This window comes from Babylonia areolata, chromosome 4 (assembly GCF_041734735.1).
Source record: "Babylonia areolata isolate BAREFJ2019XMU chromosome 4, ASM4173473v1, whole genome shotgun sequence".
Classification (NCBI taxonomy): domain Eukaryota; kingdom Metazoa; phylum Mollusca; class Gastropoda; order Neogastropoda; family Buccinidae; genus Babylonia; species Babylonia areolata.
In genome coordinates, this window is record NC_134879.1 from 38574858 (window position 1) to 38596526 (window position 21669).

Sequence of the window (21669 nt, forward strand, 5' to 3'; positions counted from 1 at the left end):
AAGGGAGGGGGACCACTGTGGGAGGGAGGCAGGGGATGATGGATTGACCACAACACTGATCAGGGATGTGTCGGCTTCAGCCTGATGAAGCCCTGCCTGATTGACTCGTTACTGACCGCAAGGGTTTGTGTGTGTGTGTGTGTGTGTGTGTGTGTGTGTGTGTGTGTGTGTGTGTGTGCGTGCGTGTGTGTGTGCGTGTGTGTGTGCGGATTTTTTAAAAATGTTCTTTTCTTTTCTTCTCTTTTGCTTTGTATTTTTTGTTATAATTTTCTACATTAATCGTACACATTTACAAACCCATAAAGTCGTTTGATAGAGTGTAATTTTGAAGAAGTATTAATGTTGAGACGTTGTTGACCATAACCCGGAAAACGGAGTATGGCTGTCAACATGGCGTGGTAAAAAGAGTCATACACGTAAAAGTCCACTCGTGTACATACGAGTGAACATGGGAGTTGCAGCCCATGAACGAAGAAGTTGTTGACCATGGACAGTGTGTAGGGGAAGTATTGACTGTTGGCTCCAAGATGGCTGTTGGCAGTGACGGAGAGAGAGGGCGGGCAGTTAGTCAGTCAGTCAGTCAGGCAGGAAGGAAGGCAGTGAGGGAGAAAGGAGTGATTAGCACTGTGGTCAGTCAGTGCCAGACCCCTGGCTCTTGTGACTGGGCGAATCGATGCACACTGAGGGGTCAGCACCTCTTTCAAGGTCTGTGTGGATAACTGGGTGGTCCGTATTCACTGCAGCTTTGCAAAATGTGGTCTGTCTGTGTGTGGAAATGTGGCCTGTCTGTTGTAATGTGGCCTGTCTATTGCAGAGTGGCCTGTCTGTCTGTGGAAATGTGGCCTGTCTGTTGTAATGTGGCCTGTTTGTCTGTTGCAGTGTGGCCTGTCTGTTGTAATGTGGCCTGTCTATTGCAGAGTGCCCTGTCTGTCTGTGGAAATGTGGCCTGTCTATTGCAGAGTGGCCTGTCTGTCTGTGGAAATGTGGCCTGTCTGTTGTAATGTGGCCTGTTTGTCTGTTGCAGTGTGGCCTGTCTGTTGTAATGTGGCCTGTTTGTCTGTTGCAGTGTGGCCTGTCTGTTGTAATGTGGCCTGTCTGTTGTAATGTGGCCTGTCTGTTGTAATGTGGCCTGTTTGTCTGTTGCAGTGTGGCCTGTCTGTTGTAATGTGGCCTGTCTGTCTATTGCAGTGTGGCCTGTCTGTTGTAATGTGGCCTGTTTGTCTGTTGCAGTGTGGCCTGTCTGTTGTAATGTGGCCTGTCTGTCTATTGCAGTGTGGCCTGTCTGTTGTAATGTGGCCTGTTTGTCTGTTGCAGTGTGGCCTGTCTGTTGTAATGTGGCCTGTTTGTCTGTTGCAGTGTGGCCTGTCTGTTGTAATGTGGCCTGTCTGTTGTAATGTGGCCTGTTTGTCTGTTGTAATGTGGCCTGTCTGTTGTAATGTGGCCTGTTTGTCTGTTGTAATGTGGCCTGTCTGTTGTAATGTGGCCTGTCTGTTGTAATGTGGCCTGTTTGTCTGTTGCAGTGTGGCCTGTCTGTCTATTGCAGTGTGGCCTGTCTGTTGTAATGTGACCTGTCTGTTGTAATGTGACCTGTTTGTCTGTTGCAGTGTGACCTGTCTGTTGTAATGTGGCCTGTCTGTTGTAATGTGACCTGTCTGTCTATTGCAGTGTGGCCTGTCTGTTGTAATGTGGCCTGTCTGTCTGTTGCAGTGTGGCCTGTCTGTTGTAATGTGGCCTGTCTGTCTATTGCAGTGTGGCCTGTCTGTTGCAGTGTGACCTGTCTGTTGTAATGTGACCTGTCTGTCTGTTGTAATGTGGCCTGTCTGTCTATTGCAGTGTGGCCTGTCTGTTGTAATGTGACCTGTCTGTCTGTTGCAGTGTGGCCTGTCTGTTGCAATGTGACCTGTCTGTTGTAATGTGGCCTGTCTGTCTATTGCAGTGTGGCCTGTCTGTTGCAGTGTGACCTGTCTGTCTGTTGTAATGTGGCCTGTCTGTCTGTGGAAATGTGACCGTTCCCATTCTTTCCTTTCTTTCTTTCTTTCTTTCCGTTCCTTCCCCTTTTCCCAGTTCTCTCCTTTATCCAGCCCCCCCCCCCCCCCCGCTCCCCCTCAGACCCCCGCTTTTTATTGATTTATTTGTATTTATTTTTGTATTCAATCATGACTGCTTTAGATTGTCCAGGAATTGCCTGAAGTTTGTCTTTGTTTCACCCCAAGATCCAAGTCCTGAGTCACTGTGAAGAGACTCGAGTCGGATGGGCGGTGACAAAATACACATGTATGCACCTGCCACTAAGTATATGTGCAAGCATTTGTATTATGACACGCTCCATTGGTCGTCGAAGTTCACTTGTTAGCACATTAGTTTGCTGTCACGCTCACGCTTGGACACACACACACATACACACACACACACACAGACGCACGTACGCACACACACACACACACACACACACACACACACAGACGCATACGAACACACACACGCACACACACTCACACACACACACACCACACACCCACACACACGCATACATCACACATATACACATGCACACACTCGGCCCATTGCCAGTGTATGCACTAACGCACAAGCAGTGGACTTATTTTCCCAAAAGTGTACATATAAAATTATGTATGTGGGTGTGCCCACGGCTGCTTATATTACTGGGAGAGAGGGAGACAGAGGGTGAGGGTGTGGGGGTTGTGAGGGAAGGGGGGGGGGGCTGCTAAACTGTTTCGATGAAGTCGATGTCAACACAACGTACCAGTAGGGAGGGAGGTTGGGGGGGCGGGGGTGGTGTGTGTGTGGGGGGGGGGGTGGGGGGTGGGGGGTGGTGGTCTGATCATCAAATGCAAATGTAAAAAATCACCAGTGATGCAGTTTGTTCACTGGAAGAACGGAATACCTGTGTGTTAGCGTGTGAGTCTGTGTCTGTGTATCTGTGGATGCGAGCGCATGTTGCATGCGTGTGCGCGCGTGCGCGTACGCACACTTACTGGAGTGCACGTAGGGGGGTGGGGGGGTGCATGCTGGTACACGTGCGTGCAGGTATGTTGATGATTGCTGTGCTGTAAGCTGTGCACTGTAAGAGGGGGGGGGGGGGGGGGGGGGGGGGGGGAGACACAGACCAACGTCTCCCTCTCCGTGCCTGTCCGTCCTTGTGGCCACTGGCCAGTAATCGCCTTAAATGACCCACGATCTGTTGGGATGGGGGAGGTGGGGGATGACAGTAGTGTCCCATATCCATCCTCCTCCCCCCCCACCCCCCTTCTGTCACACACATCCCGCCTTCTGTTGTGGGCTGTTTCCCTGATGAGGGGAGTGCCGTGACACACACACACACACACCGACAATACGCCTTTTCAGACAGTCACACAGTCTCACTAGGAGCCTGCACTTTGTTTCACCACTGACAAGCACAAACAGCACTGTGTATGTGTTCTTGTTGTCCCCCGTGTTTGATCTACAGCTGTGGTGTAGTGCGACTTGTCCGAAATAAAGGAATAAATAATGTTTGAAAATACTGTTTAAACCATATAGCGCAACGTACGTCAGGAGTTTGAAAAAAAAAAGAAAAAAAAAAGAAGAAAAGTAGGGGTTAGGAGGAAGTTGTGGGGGCGGTTGGTAGCAGACTCTGGAAGATCAGGGGCTGAAGATAGTGTATCTGTGTGGCCGTCAGTCAGTTTCTCGGGCTTTCTGACAAGATGTGCACCTGAGTGTGTGTGCGTGTGTGCGTGTTCGAGAGTCTTCGTTGAAAGTGCGTGCGTTTTCGAATGTGCGTGCTGCAGTTATCTGGTACCCTCCTACCCCCCCCCCCCCCCCCCTCTCTCCCGCCCATTTCCTTTCCCTCATATCTCTACAGTAACTTCATCTCACTGATATCAGAGGCATGAGTTTTTGAAACGCTTATGTTTTTATACATATATTTTTTCGGTATTCTCTTTGAAAATAAACCGAATTTGTGACAGAACTTGTCCCTTATTAGCAGCCGTTCCTTGAGTGGCAAATGAGATCACTGGTAAAGATAGATACATTTAATGCTCTGTCCTGTTCGGCGTGTGGAAATCCTGGTCCTCAGTTTGGTGTGTTACAAAGTGAGCTTTACAAGTGGTGTGTGTGTTGACGATAGTGCTAAACTGCAGGCCCTGCAGTACTGAAATAGTTTGTCGGTAATCGGGCATTGTAACAACTGCCGCGGTAGCAGATTGTTGCATAAGTGTGTGATGTCACAGACTTGAGAAAACTCTGCCGATGTGTTGTTACGATACAGGGATTGGGAGGGCAGAGCCAAAGTACACGCTCAAATTTAACTTCGGAGAGAGAGAGAGAGAGAGAGAGAGAAATAAAATAGAGGCCATTGTTAGCAGACAGACGATACACATCCTGACACTTCCGTGACCGTACAGCTCGCTTGTTGCTTTTTTTGCGCCGTCAGTTAGTGCTGTGTGGGGTGAGAACGACCTGCTCTGGTAACAAGAGAAGGAAAACAAACACCATCACTGCCACAAACACCGACACACATCAGGGGTTGAGCACTGCAACAGAACGCGCCAGAGAGAGAGGCAGATAGCAGTCAGTGGTGCATGACATCACCCGGTCTGCACGCCCAGTGAGGCACTGAAGGCCGAGCCACTCGCCCAGTCTGTCAGGGAGTTGGTTGCCACATTGCAGGCTGCAGGCAGATTCCGGATTCATCGTGTTGCTCGTGGGGCACCGGGAAACTTTGTGTGCAACTTTCATCACAGTTTTCGGCTCTGAGTGAAGACTGGGAGGGTGTATGTTTGTTGTGGACGTGTCAGAGTGCAGTTCTGTGACAGCAAGCTGAGTTGTGTTGCTGGGTGTGGTTTGGCAGTCGTGAACAAGTCAAGATGAGTTTTGGGGCGCCTAAAAAGAAGAGGTAAGGTTCCCTCTGTGTGTGTGTGTGTGTGTGTGTGTGTGTTAAAAAACCCCAACAACATCCGTTAATATGCGAACTTTGTAAAATTGACTCCGCTACATTGAAGAAAATACTGAAAGGCACTGCTATATTTATTTAATTTCTAGGTCTGTGTCGGTTTGTAGGTATGGTAAAAAAAAAAAAGTGATGCAGGCTGTTCGGCAATAGAACGTTCAGCTGATACAGCAAGGACTGACGACTTCAGCGTGGGTCAAGTTGTCCGTTCTCACTGAAGGCGGCGCTGTATTGTGACAGCATCAGCAGCCGTCAGTGCGCAACAGTACATTTTGTGTTGGTTCAACATGCGGATGAACCTATTTCCAGCACCCACCCCACACTCCAACGACGAAACTGTGACCTTCATAACACGGAGACCCTAGCCAATAAGTCCTTAGCTCGGCTCAACCCAACCTCATTGACAGTGCTGAAGTCGTGTTTTTTTTTGTTTTTGTTTTTTCCCCTGATGATTACAGGTTCATGTTTTTCCTTGATACAATTCACGGATTCCATGTGTGATAATATGCATATGCATTTTGTAACACCATGCAGAAATTGTTGGTGGGTTGAGGTGGGGTTTGGGGGGGAAATTGTCCACATACGTCACCGTCAGAAGAGACCTAAAGGCGGAAGGTCGTTCATTAGCTTCTGCTGCAAGAGTCGGCTGCATAAACCTGACCAGTGCGTTGGGTTTAAGTCCAGGACAGGGGCATCTGCTCCTTTCAGTTGTTGATTTTTTTTGGTTCAAAGCAGATGCAGTGCAGCGTATATGTATCAGTCCGCACGATCTGACACCTCCTTGAAACTCAGTGAAACTTCTTTTTCGTAAAATAAACGCGGATGTAAAGAGCCTCCCCCTCCCCACCCCGCCCCTTTTTCCAGTAAAAGAGTCCACTCTATGGAGAGAAGGTCAACATGACATGCCTACAGGCACACAGACCCTGCATACATGTACATGGGTCTTGGTTAGCATGAGAGAGAGGACTGAGGCAGTGTTGCTGTGACCATCTGCCGCCATGGACACGGGCATTAATTAGTGAGGCCATGTTTACTGCCGAGTGGTCCCATCCCACTGACCTCAGTTACACCTAGCTGGGGCCTCTGCAGGCAGCTGCACTGCAAATAAACGTTTGCATTTTTCATGCTGGTTGAACGGAGCAAATGCTCGTGCGCACGCACGCTCGATCATGCATTCACAGACACACACACACACACACACACACACACACACTCACGTACATGCAGATTGCTCTCCATTGGAAATTGACGTACGATTTTCATGTGCACAGACCATACATACAAGACCCACGACTGAAAGAGAAAGATTTTTTTTTATTTTAAATTTTTATTAAAAAAAAAAAAAAATTAACTGCTGGGGTGTTGATGTCGTGAAGGTTTCCTTGTTTTAGGGCGGAGTCCTGGCTGACTGTTCCACTGTAACGTCCGTCTGTTGTTACATTGGTGGAGTCCTGAAAGAGGTTTCCGTTTGGCACATAAATGAAATGCTGTCTGTGTGTGTGTGTGTGTGTGTGTGTGTGTGTGTGTGTACACATACACACACACTGTATACATATATATATATATATATATATACACAGACACACACACACTCCCCCCCACCGTCCTCTTGACACTGTCCCCTCCTCCCATGTACACAGTACAGTCAAGTGCAGTGACGTGCACAGCACGGCAACAGATGCACGGTGTGATGAGTCATGTCACCCCGAGCTAGCCGTGTTCTGCACCGTATCAAGGGTTTTCCTGTATGTGTGCTGTTCGGTGTACACTGACTTTCCTTCTCTCTACGTCACTGTGTACAGTTAGCGGTCAGGTGCAGTCAACAGATGCAAGATGACCGAGTGAGTAAGGTCCACACGCAATGTAAAGTCACTGTCTTTTTGTTCTGCCTCTTTCTGTCTGCAGTCACCTGTTGCTCTCTTGATCATTTCTCGTCCTCTCTCTCTCTCTCTCTGTGTCTGTGTATGTGTGCGTGCGTGCGTGCATGTATGCGTTCGCATGTTTTTGCAGTTCTAAGTGCATCAGTCCTCGATGAGTTTACACAACTAACCTTACTTTAATCTCAGACACAGGCTGTCTGACACTGGAGCGGGGCAAATGGAATTAGTTCAAACCAGTGTGTGTGTGTGTGTGTGTGTGTGTGTGTTATCATTGTGCAAACGGAGCGTGCAACACCAGTGTGAACACGGTTCAGTTGTAAGAGAGCGCGAGTCAGACTTTAGTCGTTATGAACACCGGTTTCTAGCTGTTGCTTGCAACAGCACCGGCCAACTTTAAAAGAAGCCAAAAGTAGAGATCAAAGTGGACACATTTACTCCCCCAGTCAGAAAGACAGTGGAAAAAACATTGGCACATCAGTCTACCGAACGGCAGTGATGGTATGTAAGGTGTATACCTCTAGCTGTAGCGTACTTCACATTCCTACAGCTAACTCATCCACACTGACCTTCCCGCCCCCCCTCACACCCCTCTTCTCTCTGTCTCTCGACACGCTGACTACTCACTACATCCACACAGTTGACAGTCTCCCGCTCACATCACACACCTGGAGTCAGACTGGAAGACGTTGTTGTTTTACCCGTTCCGTGCACAGTTGTTGAAAACGACTTGTTTTCCCGAAGTGTAGTCTTTGGGGGGCAAGTTCGGCAGTGGTGTGTTGAGCGGTGTGGAGTCAGCAGCAGTTCTGTACTGACGGTGAGAGAGAGGAGAGAGAGCTGGTTTTCCCCGCTGTGCCTGTGTAGTGTGGGTGTGTCGGCATGTCTCGGTGAGTCTGGCTCTTGGTTCCTTGTGGGAGGGGTGGGCAAGATTTTTGCACTCTTTCTTTCTGCGCAACAAACTTCAAAGGGTGCATCGTGGGTTGGCAGAGAGATACATGTCTAGGCTGTGTTGTAATCAATGTCTAAGCAAGATGGCGTGACTACAACATTGAAAACTGAAGATTGAAGACATGACTTCCAGCTGTGCACACAGCAGCCAAAATGGTTGGAGGATTTCACGCCCAGTGAGAAAGGAGTTCCAGTCTTTGAGGAAAGACTGCATTGTTTCCTCCCGCCCTTTGCCTTTTTCACTTTGAGCTTTCTGTCAGGGTCAAGTGAAAAATTTTTTGGTTAATTTTCAATATTTAAGATGGGGAAAAAAGAGAAGAAAAAGGTTGAAATGTGTCCTGAATGGAAGAACTGTGTGAGGGTGAGGCACCTGTGAGTCACTCTGTTCCTGTGCATGTAGATATATGCAGAGAATGAAATATAATACTCCCCTGACAAAACACACAGAATAAACCATTTTGATGCTTGAAGAGACTGACAAGACACGGGGAGGGTGGGGAGTGGGGGTGCTGTCCCCGTGGAGTGGTGGTGGGGGTGGTGTTGGGAGAGGTGTTGGGGGAGGGGTGGTGGTAGAAAAGAGATGTTTCCCCAAAGCATCTTATAACTGCACCTCTACAGTCAGTCAGCTCTGCAGCTGTGTTGTAGTCCTGGCAGTTATCAGCACTATTAGTTTTCACCCTCTGTCTTTTCCTCTGTCTGTCCTGTTTCTCACTGTCCCTGACTGTCAGTCTCTGGTTCTCTGTTTCTCTCTCATCCCCTTTCTGTCTTGCCTCTGTCTCTCTGTCATTCTCTCTCTCTCTCTCTCTCTCTCTCTCTCTCTCTCTCTCTCATCCGCCTCTCTTCTTTCGGTCTATTTGTCTCTCCTGTCTCAGTTTCTGCCTCCGCATTCTTTCTCCTCTGTGTTTGTCTTTACATCCCTCGTGAGAGGGCAGAATGTATTAGGAAAAAAAAAGAAGCATGGGCTTAAGGTTAACCTTGGTGTATTTAAATAAAGACTATTGTCTGATCTCTTTTCCCCCTCTTTCTTTTTTTTTTTTTTTTTTTTTTACCCGGACTTTCTTGGGTCGACCATCGTTTTATTTATATAAAAAAAAAAAGAAAAAAAAAGGAAAGGAACAAAATAACAGCAACAAAAAGGATACAGTGAACCTTAAGCAATCACACACACACACACGCACACACACGCACACACACACACACACACACACAAAAACCGTGACAATAATCAAAAGCAATACCCTGCATTCCATAACTATGTCGTTTTTTTCCCCCACTTACATATAGATTTGTTTCCCTTTTCTTTAAGATTCATAAGGTATTATATAATATATCGATGTCTAATACTGAATTGCTGTTCAAAGATCAGTTGTAAAATAGACAGTCTTTTTGTTTTTTTAGCAATACTGATACACATTTTACCTATCAAAATAATATGATTTATTTTTATAAGGTCATGTTTGCTATATCTGTCATCCTGAATTCCAAATAAAACGTCTGTGGGATGTAATTTCATACACTTACCAGTATTTCTAAGTATCAAATTTTCTATGTTTTTCCAAAGTATTTTCACAGATGAGCACTCATAGAAAAAATGTTCAATAAAATCAATTTTACCAGGACAGTAGTAACAATTTTCTGAGTCTACTACTTCCATTTTTTTTAGAATAATGTTTGTTGGGTATATATTATGACTTATTTTCCACTGCAATTCATGTAAGCGTACTTCTTTTGTTGCTTTCCTAGGTAAAATCCATGTATTATGATTGAAAGAAAAGTCAAATTTCCTCTTCCAAAATACACAAATATGTAGGTCTATAGTTGTACTTTTACTTCTACTTTTAAGATATTTCTTTATTTCTTTTAGTTTTGCATTGAATGCGTTTGCATCACAAATAGAAGTTTCAGTAGATTCCATTGGTAATCCATTGTTTTGTATCCAGGTCTTCCACTGTAATGGAATTGCGTTGTATAGAGCATTGTATTCGAATATTGTGATTCCTTTAGCCTGGTTCAGTGAAAACGCAACCTCATTTAAATCTAGAAGTCTTTTTTCTGTTTTATGTATTATGTCTTTTATGTGTTCTATTCCATTGTCTATCCAGTTTTGAAAACATAGCACATTACCTTTATATTGTATATTATTATTGTGAAACAACATCTGATTGTGAAAATTATGGATGTTCACTTCTTCTCTTGTTACTATATCTTTACTGTTCAAATATGTTGTAATTACATCCGACCAAAAATCGTTCTCTATTTCTTGTAATTTTATTTGCTTTGCTCTACAGTTTACCATAAATATTTTACGATGATTTTGTATTTTGTTTAGATGCCATCTGGGTATTATAGTCCAGTTTTCTTCCCGTGCATGATAAAATCTTCCAGCCCATTGTAAATGCATGCATCTTTGAATGTCTAACATATTTACCATATTTAACCCTCCTTCATTATAATCACTTTCCATTGTTTTTCTTTTCACTTTCTCTAAAGCTCTACGGTTACTATGTTTTCTCTGCCAAATAAATTTGTAGAATATGGTGTTGATCTGTTTCAAAGCTTTTTCTGGGATGCCAATGGATTGCATAACATATGTAAGTTGACTTAACAAGAAAGTTTTTGTTACAAGAATTTTACCGTGTATGGATAGGTCTCTTTTGCTCCACTGTACTATTAATTTTTGTATATTATTTATCCTATCTCTCCAATTTTCTTCAATGTGTTTTGCCATTTTGTCTTTCTGGAAGTATATGCCCAAAATTTTTATTTTGTCAACCAATACAAATGGGAGATTCTGTTCAGTGATTTGTCTGCCCATCTTCATTGTTTTCGTTTTGTGTGAATTTAATTTCAGCCCAGAAAATTTCTCAAATGACTTAAGTATTTCTATGGAAGTAAACATGTCCTGTCTATTTTTCAAAAATAAAGTCGTATCATCTGCCAATTGTTTAATCTTTAAATATATATCTTGATTATTGCCCATAGTTGGAGTTTTGATACCCGTTATTGTACTATTCCTTATCTTGACTGCTAGAATTTCCATTGCAAGAATGAATGCAAGGGGAGAAAATGGACATCCTTGTCTGATTCCACAGTTGACATCGAAGGGTTCAGATAGCCAGCCGCCATGGTTTATGGAACTTTGCGAATTATTGGAGAGTACAGATACCCATTTTTGAAAGTCAGATCCGAATCCGAATACTTTAAAAGCTTGTAACATGTATGCTTTAGATACAGAATCGAATGCCTTAGTATAATCTAATGCTAACAAATACCCTGCTTTACCAGTTTTATTAAGATAATTAATGACATCATCAATACATCTTATGATTGTAGCTATGTTCCTGCCTTTGATATATCCCACCTGATCTTTGCTGACTAAGTTATTTACTACACTACCCAATCTTTCTGCTAGAACCTTGGCTAGAATTTTATAATCTGATTCCCCCTCTGTCTGTCACTTTGTCTGTCTCTCTTTCCCTCTCTAGGTCTCATTGTCTTTTTCTGAGTGTGTGTTTCTCAACAGGATGATGGTTATGGGTGTGGGTGGGTGGGGTGGGGTTAAGGGGGGTGGGTGGGGGCGGGGGGGGGGGGTTGAGAAAGGGGGTGGGGGGGAGAGATGGAATGCCATCTGTTTCACATGCCTTCTGCTAATCTGCATCTGACAGTCAGGCAGACAGACTGAAGAAATAAAGGCACAGAGCAACAGTGACAATGTGGCATGTGCAGGATCACAAGGTACAGTTGTAACTACTACACATTGCAACATGCCACAGTGAAAAGAGGTCTCTTGTCTGACAGTGTAGAGACTTGGTTCTCGGTTTTCTGAAAGTAGAGTGTGAAATGAAGGACACATGACAGATGTGACCCAGTATTAAAAAATATATATACACAGTTACATGCGCTCTTGATAGGTACATGTATGGGAGTGTTACACTTACAGTGTTTGAACAGTGTGTTGACAGAGCTATCAACACACAGACAAAAGCAACAAACATGGGGAAGAAACAAACATCTGAATGTGGATATCCTACATGTAAACACAGAGGCATACATACATCAATCAAGGTGCTTAGAGCCTCGACGACCACTGAGGCCATCTTAAGGCTATCGCCACGTTAATACCAACAAGTCAAGGGTAAATTAAAAAAAAGAAAAAAAAAAAAAAAAAAAAATCCAATAAAAACTAGTCACCGCTCTAAGCTTTCCACTTAAGTTTTAAAACACACACACACACTCACACACACACACATATGTATATATTGTGTGTATATATATATATCCAATACATATTTGTCAACAACTGCAGTATTTTTCATTTCCCTGGAAGGTCTTGACTTGTTTAATAGCAAAAGTCATTTCACTGTCTTTTCAAGGGATCAAAGCCATTCAAAGAAGAGACGGTTTCCCCAGGCTGATAGTCTTCCTGATTTCAGGCTGTGTGAACAACACTCACTCTGTTAACAGTCCAACACTGTGATGTGCCCAACTTGACTATCAGTCATGTTCCTCTTCCCATCATCACAGGATGTTGTGTCTGAAGTGATGTGACCTGTAGGGATGATGAGTGGTGAACTTCTCTGCCCCAACTGTCTGTCAGCTACATTTTGGGAACAATACGGTGTTTTGTTTTGAACTTTTAAGTCTGTCGCTGTACTGGAAGAGATGAATATTATATCTGTACAGGTTTGTGAGGACAGTGTGTGTGTGTGTGTGTGTGTGTGTGTGTGCACTTGCATGTTTTCTGGAGATGCATATTTGTATTTCTGTGTACGTACATGGAATTGGATGTGTTAATAAAAGAGAAGCATACAAATGCATGTGTGTGTGCGCATGCGTGCGTGCACACACACATGCACACGCGCGCGCGCGCGCGCACACACACACACACACACACACACACACACACACACACTCACTCACTGAGGAGAGAGCAAAATGAGAAGAGGCAAGGGCCCCACCAGTGACCTGAGTCAGTCAGCTGTGTAACCACAGACATACACTGGATGTTAACATATATATATATATATATATCTCAGTGTGTGTCACACCAGGACAGTGTGTGCCACAGGCACCTGACACACACACACACACTGCTCTCTGTAAAATATCCTGTCAGAGATGGGAAAGACATAGATTCCCTTGTTGAGCTTGAGGCAGTGTGTGCCCATGGCCTTGACCCCATTAGTGTGTCTGTGTGTGTCCCTGTCACTCTGGGCTAGTTTCACTTTCTCTCTGCCTGCTTCCGTGTACTGTCTCTGTCTTTCTCTGTGTGTCTCTGCTTCCCTCTGCTTCCGTGTACTGTCTCTGTCTTTCTGTCTGTGTCTCTGCTTCCCTCTGCTTCCGTGTACTGTCTCTGTCTTTCTCTGTGTCTCTGCTTCCCTCTGCTTCCGTGTACTGTCTCTGTCTTTCTGTCTGTGTCTCTGCTTCCCTCTGTTTCCGTGTACTGTCTCTGTCTTTCTGTCTGTGTCTCTGCTTCCCTCTGTTTCCGTGTACTGTCTCTGTTTTTCTGTCTGTCTCTCTGCTTCCCTCTGTTTCCATCGTGTACTGTCTCTGTCTTTCTGTCTGTGTCTCTGCTTCCCTCTGTTTCCGTGTACTGTCTCTGTCTTCCTCTCTGTCTCTGCTTCCCTCTGTTTCCGTGTACTGTCTGTGTCTTCCTCTCTGTGTCTCTGCTTCCCTCTGTTTCCGTGTACTGTCTGTCTTTCTCTCTGTGTCTCTGCTTCCCTCTGTTTCCGTGTACTGTCTGTGTCTTCCTCTCTGTGTCTCTGCTTCCCTCTGTTTCCGTGTACTGTCTCTGTCTTCCTCTCTGTGTCTCTGCTTCCCTCTGTTTCCGTGTACTGTCTGTGTCTTCCTCTCTGTGTCTCTGCTTCCCTCTGTTTCCGTGTACTGTCTCTGTCTTCCTCTCTGTGTCTCTGCTTCCCTCTCTCTCTTTGTACGTCTGTCTGTCTGTCTCCCTCCCCCCTCCCCCCCTCTCTCTGTTCATTTGGTTGTCGGCTCTCTGAGTGTCTCATGTATGTGTGCATGCACACATGTACACTACACACACACACACACACACACACACACACACACACACACACACACACACACACACACACACACACACACACACACACATGGATGCTCATGCACACACAAGTCTCCCTCCCACTCTCAGCTCTCGGTCCAAACGATAACAGGATATGTCACAGGATATATCACAGGATGAAAGTGTCAGTGGGCCGCTGTGGGACAGCGGGGGCTTGTGGCGGTCATTAACTGAATAATGGATGGCAGCACTTTAATTGCATTAATCAGTCATGTAGACTTCTCTGCTCCCAGCAGAGATGGGGGGGATGATAAGGGGAGAGCAGCCTGCTCCTTCACACACCCCCTCCCCCACCCCCAATGCCCTAGGCTTGAAGCAGTGCCAGAGGGGACAAACGGGATGTGGATCAGAGGTGTGAGGCAAAGTGCCAAAGAACCCCACCCCCCATCCCTCAAGGGGAAAGTGGCCATGGACCTTAGATTCAGTGCTTGTTGGCTGTGCCCAGACTCCATCATCGATTTTCTGGGGGCTGGTGATTGTACAGTCAAATTTCAGTCTTCCAGGGATGGAACTTTGTTGGGCATGAGATCTGCTGGGGTGGCATAGAGCATTTGACAGTTGTGTTGTGTCTCTGATGTTGCTGTGATGAAAACTGGTGGTGCATAATGAATATGGGTAGAAGCAGATCATGGGGAAAGCTGGACAAAATGTCTGTTTTTTTATGATCACTTTGAACGCAAATCTCCTTTATATATCACAAGATGCATTGGTGGCAAGATGTCTTAGTCTGACAATGAAAGACAGAAGTGCATCTATGTGAACTCTTGCATAAACATACATGTGCGTTCACACGCGAGTGTGCGCACACGTGCACACATACACACACACACACACACACACACACACACACACACTGTATGCACACTTGCTTGTCATTGTGCATTTCAAGGGTAAAGATTGATAAAAAGTTGTCAGAGTGACACTGTCATCTACTGACAGGCTTTGTTTCTGTTAAATAAAACATCAAATAACACATCACAAGCACCATGAGAGAGAAAAGGGGGAAGGAGAGAGAGTGGGAGGGGAGTGGGGGTGGGGGTAGAGATGGAGATAGAGACTGCAAGAACTAAAGAGCAGGGGAGGTGCAAGTTTAGTGGACATGTTTACTGCTCATATCATGTTGACTCCTGAGGAAGGTGGCAGAATGGTTAAGATGCTTATCTGCCAATACAGTGTTGGTGAAGGTTTGGGTTTGAATCTCACCCTTTCTCCCAAGCTTGACTGGAAAATCAAACTGAGCATCTAGTCATTCAGATGATACGATAAACTGAGGTCCTGTGTGCAGCACTCATTTGGTGCACTGAAAAAGAACCTGCTGCGGCACAAGTGTTGTCCTCTGGCTACATTCTGTAAAAGGAATCCACTGTGATTGGTACACAAATATGTGCATGCACTTAAGGCCTGACTAAGGGCATTGTGTTATGCTGCTGGTCAGGCACCTGTGTGGCAGGTGTGGTGGTGCGTATATATGGATTTGTCTGAATGTGGTGACGCCTTCTTCAAAAACAGAACTACTATTTGTCTTGCACGCGCGCGCGCGTGCGTGCATACGTGCGTACGTGTGTGTGTGTGTGTGTGTGTGTGTGTGAGTGATCTGTACAGTACATTTGAGGAAGTGCTCACACTTTGAAGTAAAAGAGTGTGTCAATTATGGCAGGGGGGATGGTGGAGAGGGTGGATTATGGCAGGGAGGGTGGGTTGGGAGATGTACATGATAGTGAATCGAGATACCTGGCTGTCATTATAAAGTTAGTGAATGAATTTCTGTACATGTGTACAGACCTTAAACCAGTCTTGAGACTTTTAAGTTGGTTCAGCATGAGAAGTGAACGACGACGACAACGTAAAATTCCCCACATAGTCATACTCTCCATCTCCCTCATGTCTTGTGGATATGATGATGATGCTGATAATAAAACTAGAAAGGTTCAGACTTGGTTGAACAGTTAATACCAGTTCCATACCTGGACCACCATCACTGACCCGGCCCTCACCACAGTCATCTCCTTGTTTGTGTGGTTTGTTGGTTGATCTGTTGTCCTGCCCTGCCCTGCCCTGCCCTGCCCTGCCCTGCCTTGCCCTGCCCTGCCCTGCCCTGCCCTGCCCTGCCCTGCCCTCCCCTGCCCTGCTCTGCCTTGACCTGTCCTTTCATCCATCACACATTGTAAACATGTCATGTCCTGTGTGTTGAGAATGATCAGCATGTCATGGAGGGAGAGAATGATGATGGTGGTGGTGGTGGTGGTGGTGCATGGTGCATGGTGCATGAAGACTGCTTTGTGTTGGAGCGTCAGGGGTCAAGGGTCAGTCTGCTTCATGTTGTGTCCTGTACTGTGTGCACACTCCGCCAGACTACAGCATCATGTGTATTCGCAATTTGTGCAGTGCTTGAATTTAGGCATGAGTGTTTTCATCTGTGTAAACCAGGAGGTGCATGTGGGACTGTATTAAGCATGTGTTTGAAAGGATCAAATGCATTCATGTACAGTTGTCATTGATTGTATATTGCTGTCAGGGTGAATTAGCCATGAGCAGACTAACATCATCTGACATAGAACCAGTCACGCAGAATAACTGTGTTCAGAATGTCACTCATTTCTGTCACTAATTCTACTTATGCAGCCATATTTGTATGTCAGAGACATATGTTTTAATATTGTCCATTCACTGGTTTCATCGCTAGTTCTACTAATTTGTCATATTTGTTTGTCAGAGACAGATGTTTTATATTCATCTGTTAGTCATTTGATCACCTACCAGTATAGTGGTAAAGATATATATGTATGTAAACACGTACATACTGTACATGATTATTTAACGGAGTTGAATAACGTTGCGTGTTGTGTGTTTCTCTCTGTCCTCCATCAGACGTAGCGTATCTCACGGAAACCTGTCAACCAGGTTTTCCAACATCCAAGGGTAACTGGCGCCACCTTTGTTCCACTAGTCCCACTAACCTGTACTCCGCTAGTGACACTGGTCGTGTGGTCCTCTCTCCCCCTGTCCAGTGACACTTCCATGTATCCATCAGTAGCCAGTCACTGCCCCTCCCCCCAGTCATCCAGCCTTTACAACTACTGCTGTTGGTGTATTTTGCTTCCCCTTTGGCGTTTTCTCTGGTTGTGGTTTTGTGTGTGGGTGTAACACTGGCTTTGGCAGAGTAATGTATCGCAGGCAGGAAAGGTCAGATATACATCTTTTTTAACATTGATGAAGGGATTCATCAGTATTGTGTGTGTGTGTGTGTGTGTGCTATTTATTAACATTTTTCTTTTTTCTTGCTTTTTTTTTTCTTTTTCTTTTTGAAAAATGGGAGTTAAGTCTTTTCCATTATGTTCTGTAGACATTGAAAGCAGAGGTGACCAGAAAGAAGATGCCTTGAAAGGATAAATCATCAGTGACTGTAAATATTGGTTCTACAGAACCAGGAAAAAAAATAGAAAAGAAAATTAGTCTTGCATGCACACACACACACACACACACACACACACACACACACACACACACACACACACACACACACACACACTGTTTTTCATAAGAAGATTAAAAAGAACTGAATATGAACATGATACATATCAAAATTATATAACCGGCATACAAAAGCGCAAACTGACAATAAGCACCTCACATAGGTCTCCAAAGCACAAAGCAGAATGACAGAAGATGAAAACAACAAAGAAAAGAAAAACAAAACAAAACAAAACCAAAACACAAAGAAGAAAGAATGCAGAAGATGAAGAGATCTGAGGAGAATTCACGAAAGAATGAAGGGTACAGAATAGAGTTGTTATAGATCTTTCCAAACACAAGCAGATATTGTCATCAATTGGGGACATAGTGGGTGGTACCAGACAGATATTGTCATCAGTAGGGGACATAGTGGGTGGTACTGCAGACAGATATTGTCATCAGTAGGGGACATAGTGGGTGGTACCACAGACAGTACAGATATTGTCATCAGTAGGGGACATAGTGGGTGGTACCACAGAAAGATATTGTCATCAGTTGGGGACATAGTGGGTGGTACCACAGACAGATATTGTCATAAGTAGGGGACATAGTGGGTGGTACCACAGACAGATATTGTCATCAGTTGGGGACATAGTGGGTGGTACCACAGACAGATATTGTCATCAGTTGGGGACATAGTGGGTGGTACCACAGACAGATATTGTCATCAGTTGGGGACATAGTGGGTGGTACCGCAGACAGATATTGTCATCAGTAGGGGATATAGTGGGTGGTACCACAGACAGATATTGTCATCAGTTGGGGACATAGTGGGTGGTACCACAGACAGATATTGTCATAAGTAGGGGACATAGTGGGTGGTACCACAGACAGATATTGTCATCAGTTGGGGACATAGTGGGTGGTACCACAGACAGATACTGTCATCAGTAGGGGATATAGTGGGTGGTACTGCAGACAGATATTGTCATCAGTAGGGGACATAGTGGGTGGTACCACAGACAGATATTGTCATCAGTAGGGGACATAGTGGGTGGTACCGCAGACAGATATTGTCATCAGTAGGGGACATAGTGGGTGGTACCGCAGACAGATATTGTCATCAGTAGGGGACATAGTGGGTGGTACTGCCGACAGATATTGTCATCAGTAGGGGACATAGTGGGTGGTACTGCAGACAGATATTGTCATCAGTAGGGGACATAGTGGGTGGTACCACAGACAGATATTGTCATCAGTAGGGGACATAGTGGGTGGTACTGCAGACAGATATTGGCATCAGTAGGGGACATAGTGGGTGGTACCACAGAGAGATATTGTCATCAGTAGGGGACATAGTGGGTGGTACTGCAGACAGATATTGTCATCAGTAGGGGACATAGTGGGTGGTACCACAGAGAGATATTGTCATCAGTAGGGGACATAGTGGGTGGTACCACAGAGAGATATTGTCATCAGTAGGGGACATAGTGGGTGGTACTGCAGACAGATATTGTCATCAGTAGGGGACATAGTGGGTGGTACCGCAGACAGATATTGTCATCAGTAGGGGACATAGTGGGTGGTACCGCAGACAGATAGTCATCAGTAGGGGACATAGTGGGTGGTACCGCAGACAGATATTGTCATCAGTAGGGGACATAGTGGGTGGTACTGCAGACAGATATTGTCATCAGTAGGGGACATAGTGGGTGGTACTGCCGACAGATATTGTCATCAGTAGGGGACATAGTGGGTGGTACTGCAGACAGATATTGTCATCAGTAGGGGACATAGTGGGTGGTACCGCAGACAGATATTGTCATCAGTAGGGGACATAGTGGGTGGTACCACAGACAGATATTGTCATCAGATTATGAAAATATGGGAAACTAACCACTGATCAGTTGAAGACTTAATGCGGAAAAAAGACAAAAAAACTGGTATCCAGAGTAAATTTGCCAGAATGCATGGTAGATTGTTAAAGAAAGAATTGCACAGTAAACAGCACAGTTTGGTATTGCTGCTCCTGAACTGTCAGTACAATAGATGTGAATTCACACAGCTGTCTCTGTGCAGTGTTGACATTACTGTGCTAGTTACTCTGTACATCATACTCTTTGTGTTTTCCTCCTTTCTCGTTTATGTCTTTCCACACTTGTCTTTCATGTCTTTTTACTTTGTGTAGTGCAAGGTCATATTTCTTTTTCTTTCATGTCTTTTTACTTTGTGTAGTACAAGGTCATATTTCTTTTTCTTTCTTGTTTTTTCGCTTTGTGTAGTACAAGGTCATATTTCTTTTTCTTTCTTGTTTTTTCGCCTTGTGTAGTACAAGGTCATATTTCTTTTTCTTTCTTGTTTTTTCGCTTTGTGTAGTACAAGGTCATATTTCTTTTTCTTTCTTGTTTTTTTCGCTTTGTGTAGTACAAGGTCATATTTCTTTTTCTTTCTTGTTTTTTTTGCTTTGTGTAGTACAAGGTCATATTTCTTTTTCTTTCTTGTTTTTTTGCCTTGTGTAGTACAAGGTGATTTTTCTTTTCCTTTCATGTCTTTTTCACTTTGTGTAGTACAAGGTCATTTTGTTTTTCTTTCATGTCTTTCCAGTTTGTGTAGTACAAGGTCATTTTTCTTTTTCTTTCATGTCTTTCCAGTTTGTGTAGTACAAGGCCATTTTTCTTTTTCTTTCATGTCTTTCCAGTTTGTGTAGTACAAGGCCATTTTTCTTTTTCTTTCATGTCTTTCCAGTTTGTGTAGTACAAGGTCATTTTTCTTTTTCTTTCATGTCTTTCCAGTTTGTGTAGTACAAGGTCATATTTCTTTTTCTTTCATGTCTTTTCACTGTGTAGTACAAGGTCATATTTCTTTTTCTTTCATGTCTTTTCACTGTGTAGTACAAGGTCATATTTCTTTTTCTTTCATGCCTTTTCAGTTTGTGTAGTACAAGGTCATATTTCTTTTTCTTTCATGTCTTTTCAGTTTGTGTAGTACAAGGTCATATTTCTTTTTCTTTCATGTCTTTTCAGTTTGTGTAGTACAAGGTCATATTTCTTTTTTTTTTTCATGTCTTTTCAGTTTGTGTAGTACAAGGTCATTTCATGTCTTTTCGCTTTGTGTAGTACAAGGTCATATTTCTTTTTCTTTCATGTCTTTTCAGTTTGTGTAGTACAAGGTCATATTTCTTTTTCTTTTATGTCTTTTCACTTTGTGTAGTACAAGGTCATATTTCTTTTTCTTTCTTGTTTTTTCGCTTTGTGTAGTACAAGGTCATATTTCTTTTTCTTTCTTGTTTTTTTGCCTTGTGTAGTACAAGGTCATATTTCTTTTTCTTTCTTGTTTTTTCGCTTTGTGTAGTACAAGGTCATATTTCTTTTTCTTTCTTGTTTTTTCGCTTTGTGTAGTACAAGGTCATATTTCTTTTTCTTTCTTGTTTTTTTCGCTTTGTATAGTACAAGGTCATATTTCTTTTTCTTTCTTGTTTTTTCGCCTTGTGTAGTACAAGGTGATTTTTTCTTTTCCTTTCATGTCTTTTTCACTTTGTGAAGTACAAGGTCATTTTGTTTTTCTTTCATGTCTTTCCAGTTTGTGTAGTACAAGGTCATTTTTCTTTTTCTTTCATGTCTTTCCAGTTTGTGTAGTACAAGGCCATTTTTCTTTTTCTTTCATGTCTTTCCAGTTTGTGTAGTACAAGGCCATTTGTCTTTTTCTTTCATGTCTTTCCAGTTTGTGTAGTACAAGGTCATTTTTCTTTTTCTTTCATGTCTTTCCAGTTTGTGTAGTACAAGGTCATATTTCTTTTTCTTTCATGTCTTTTCACTGTGTAGTACAAGGTCATATTTCTTTTTCTTTCATGTCTTTTCAGTTTGTGTAGTACAAGGTCATTTTTCTTTTTCTTTCATGTCTTTTCACTGTGTAGTACAAGGTCATATTTCTTTTTTTTTTTTCATGTCTTTTCAGTTTGTGTAGTACAAGGTCATTTCATGTCTTTTCGCTTTGTGTAGTACAAGGTCATATTTCTTTTTCTTTCATGTCTTTTCAGTTTGTGTAGTACAAGGTCATATTTCTTTTTCTTTCATGTCTTTTCACTGTGTAGTACAAGGTCATATTTCTTTTTCTTTCATGCCTTTTCAGTTTGTGTAGTACAAGGTCATATTTCTTTTTCTTTCATGTCTTTTCACTTTGTGTAGTGCAAGGTCATATTTCTTTTTCTTTCATGTCTTTTCAGTTTGTGTAGTGCAAGGTCATATTTCTTTTTCTTTCATGTCTTTTCACTTTGTGTAGTACAAGGTCATATTTCTTTTTCTTTCATGTCTTTTCAGTTTGTGTAGTACAAGGTCATATTTCTTTTTCTTTCATGT

At 43.7% G+C, this 21669-nt stretch overlaps 1 protein-coding gene across 17 annotated transcripts in view; it reads left to right on the forward strand.

Annotated features, from left to right (window-relative positions):
* Positions 1–21669, forward strand: part of LOC143281160 (echinoderm microtubule-associated protein-like 2) — a 128086-nt gene that overhangs the window by 63414 nt on the left and 43003 nt on the right. For 11 of the 17 annotated variants that reach the window (XM_076586180.1, XM_076586179.1, XM_076586173.1 and 8 more), the window contains one exon: positions 16730–16780. The exons of 2 other annotated variants lie outside the window; for them this stretch is intronic. In XM_076586180.1, the coding sequence (XP_076442295.1) occupies positions 16730–16780 (51 nt within the window). Of the gene's footprint in view, positions 1–6769; positions 6793–7692; positions 7716–16729; positions 16781–21669 lie in introns of those variants that run through there. 4 more of the 17 variants (XM_076586181.1, XM_076586182.1, XM_076586185.1 and 1 more) reach the window with 3 other exon arrangements.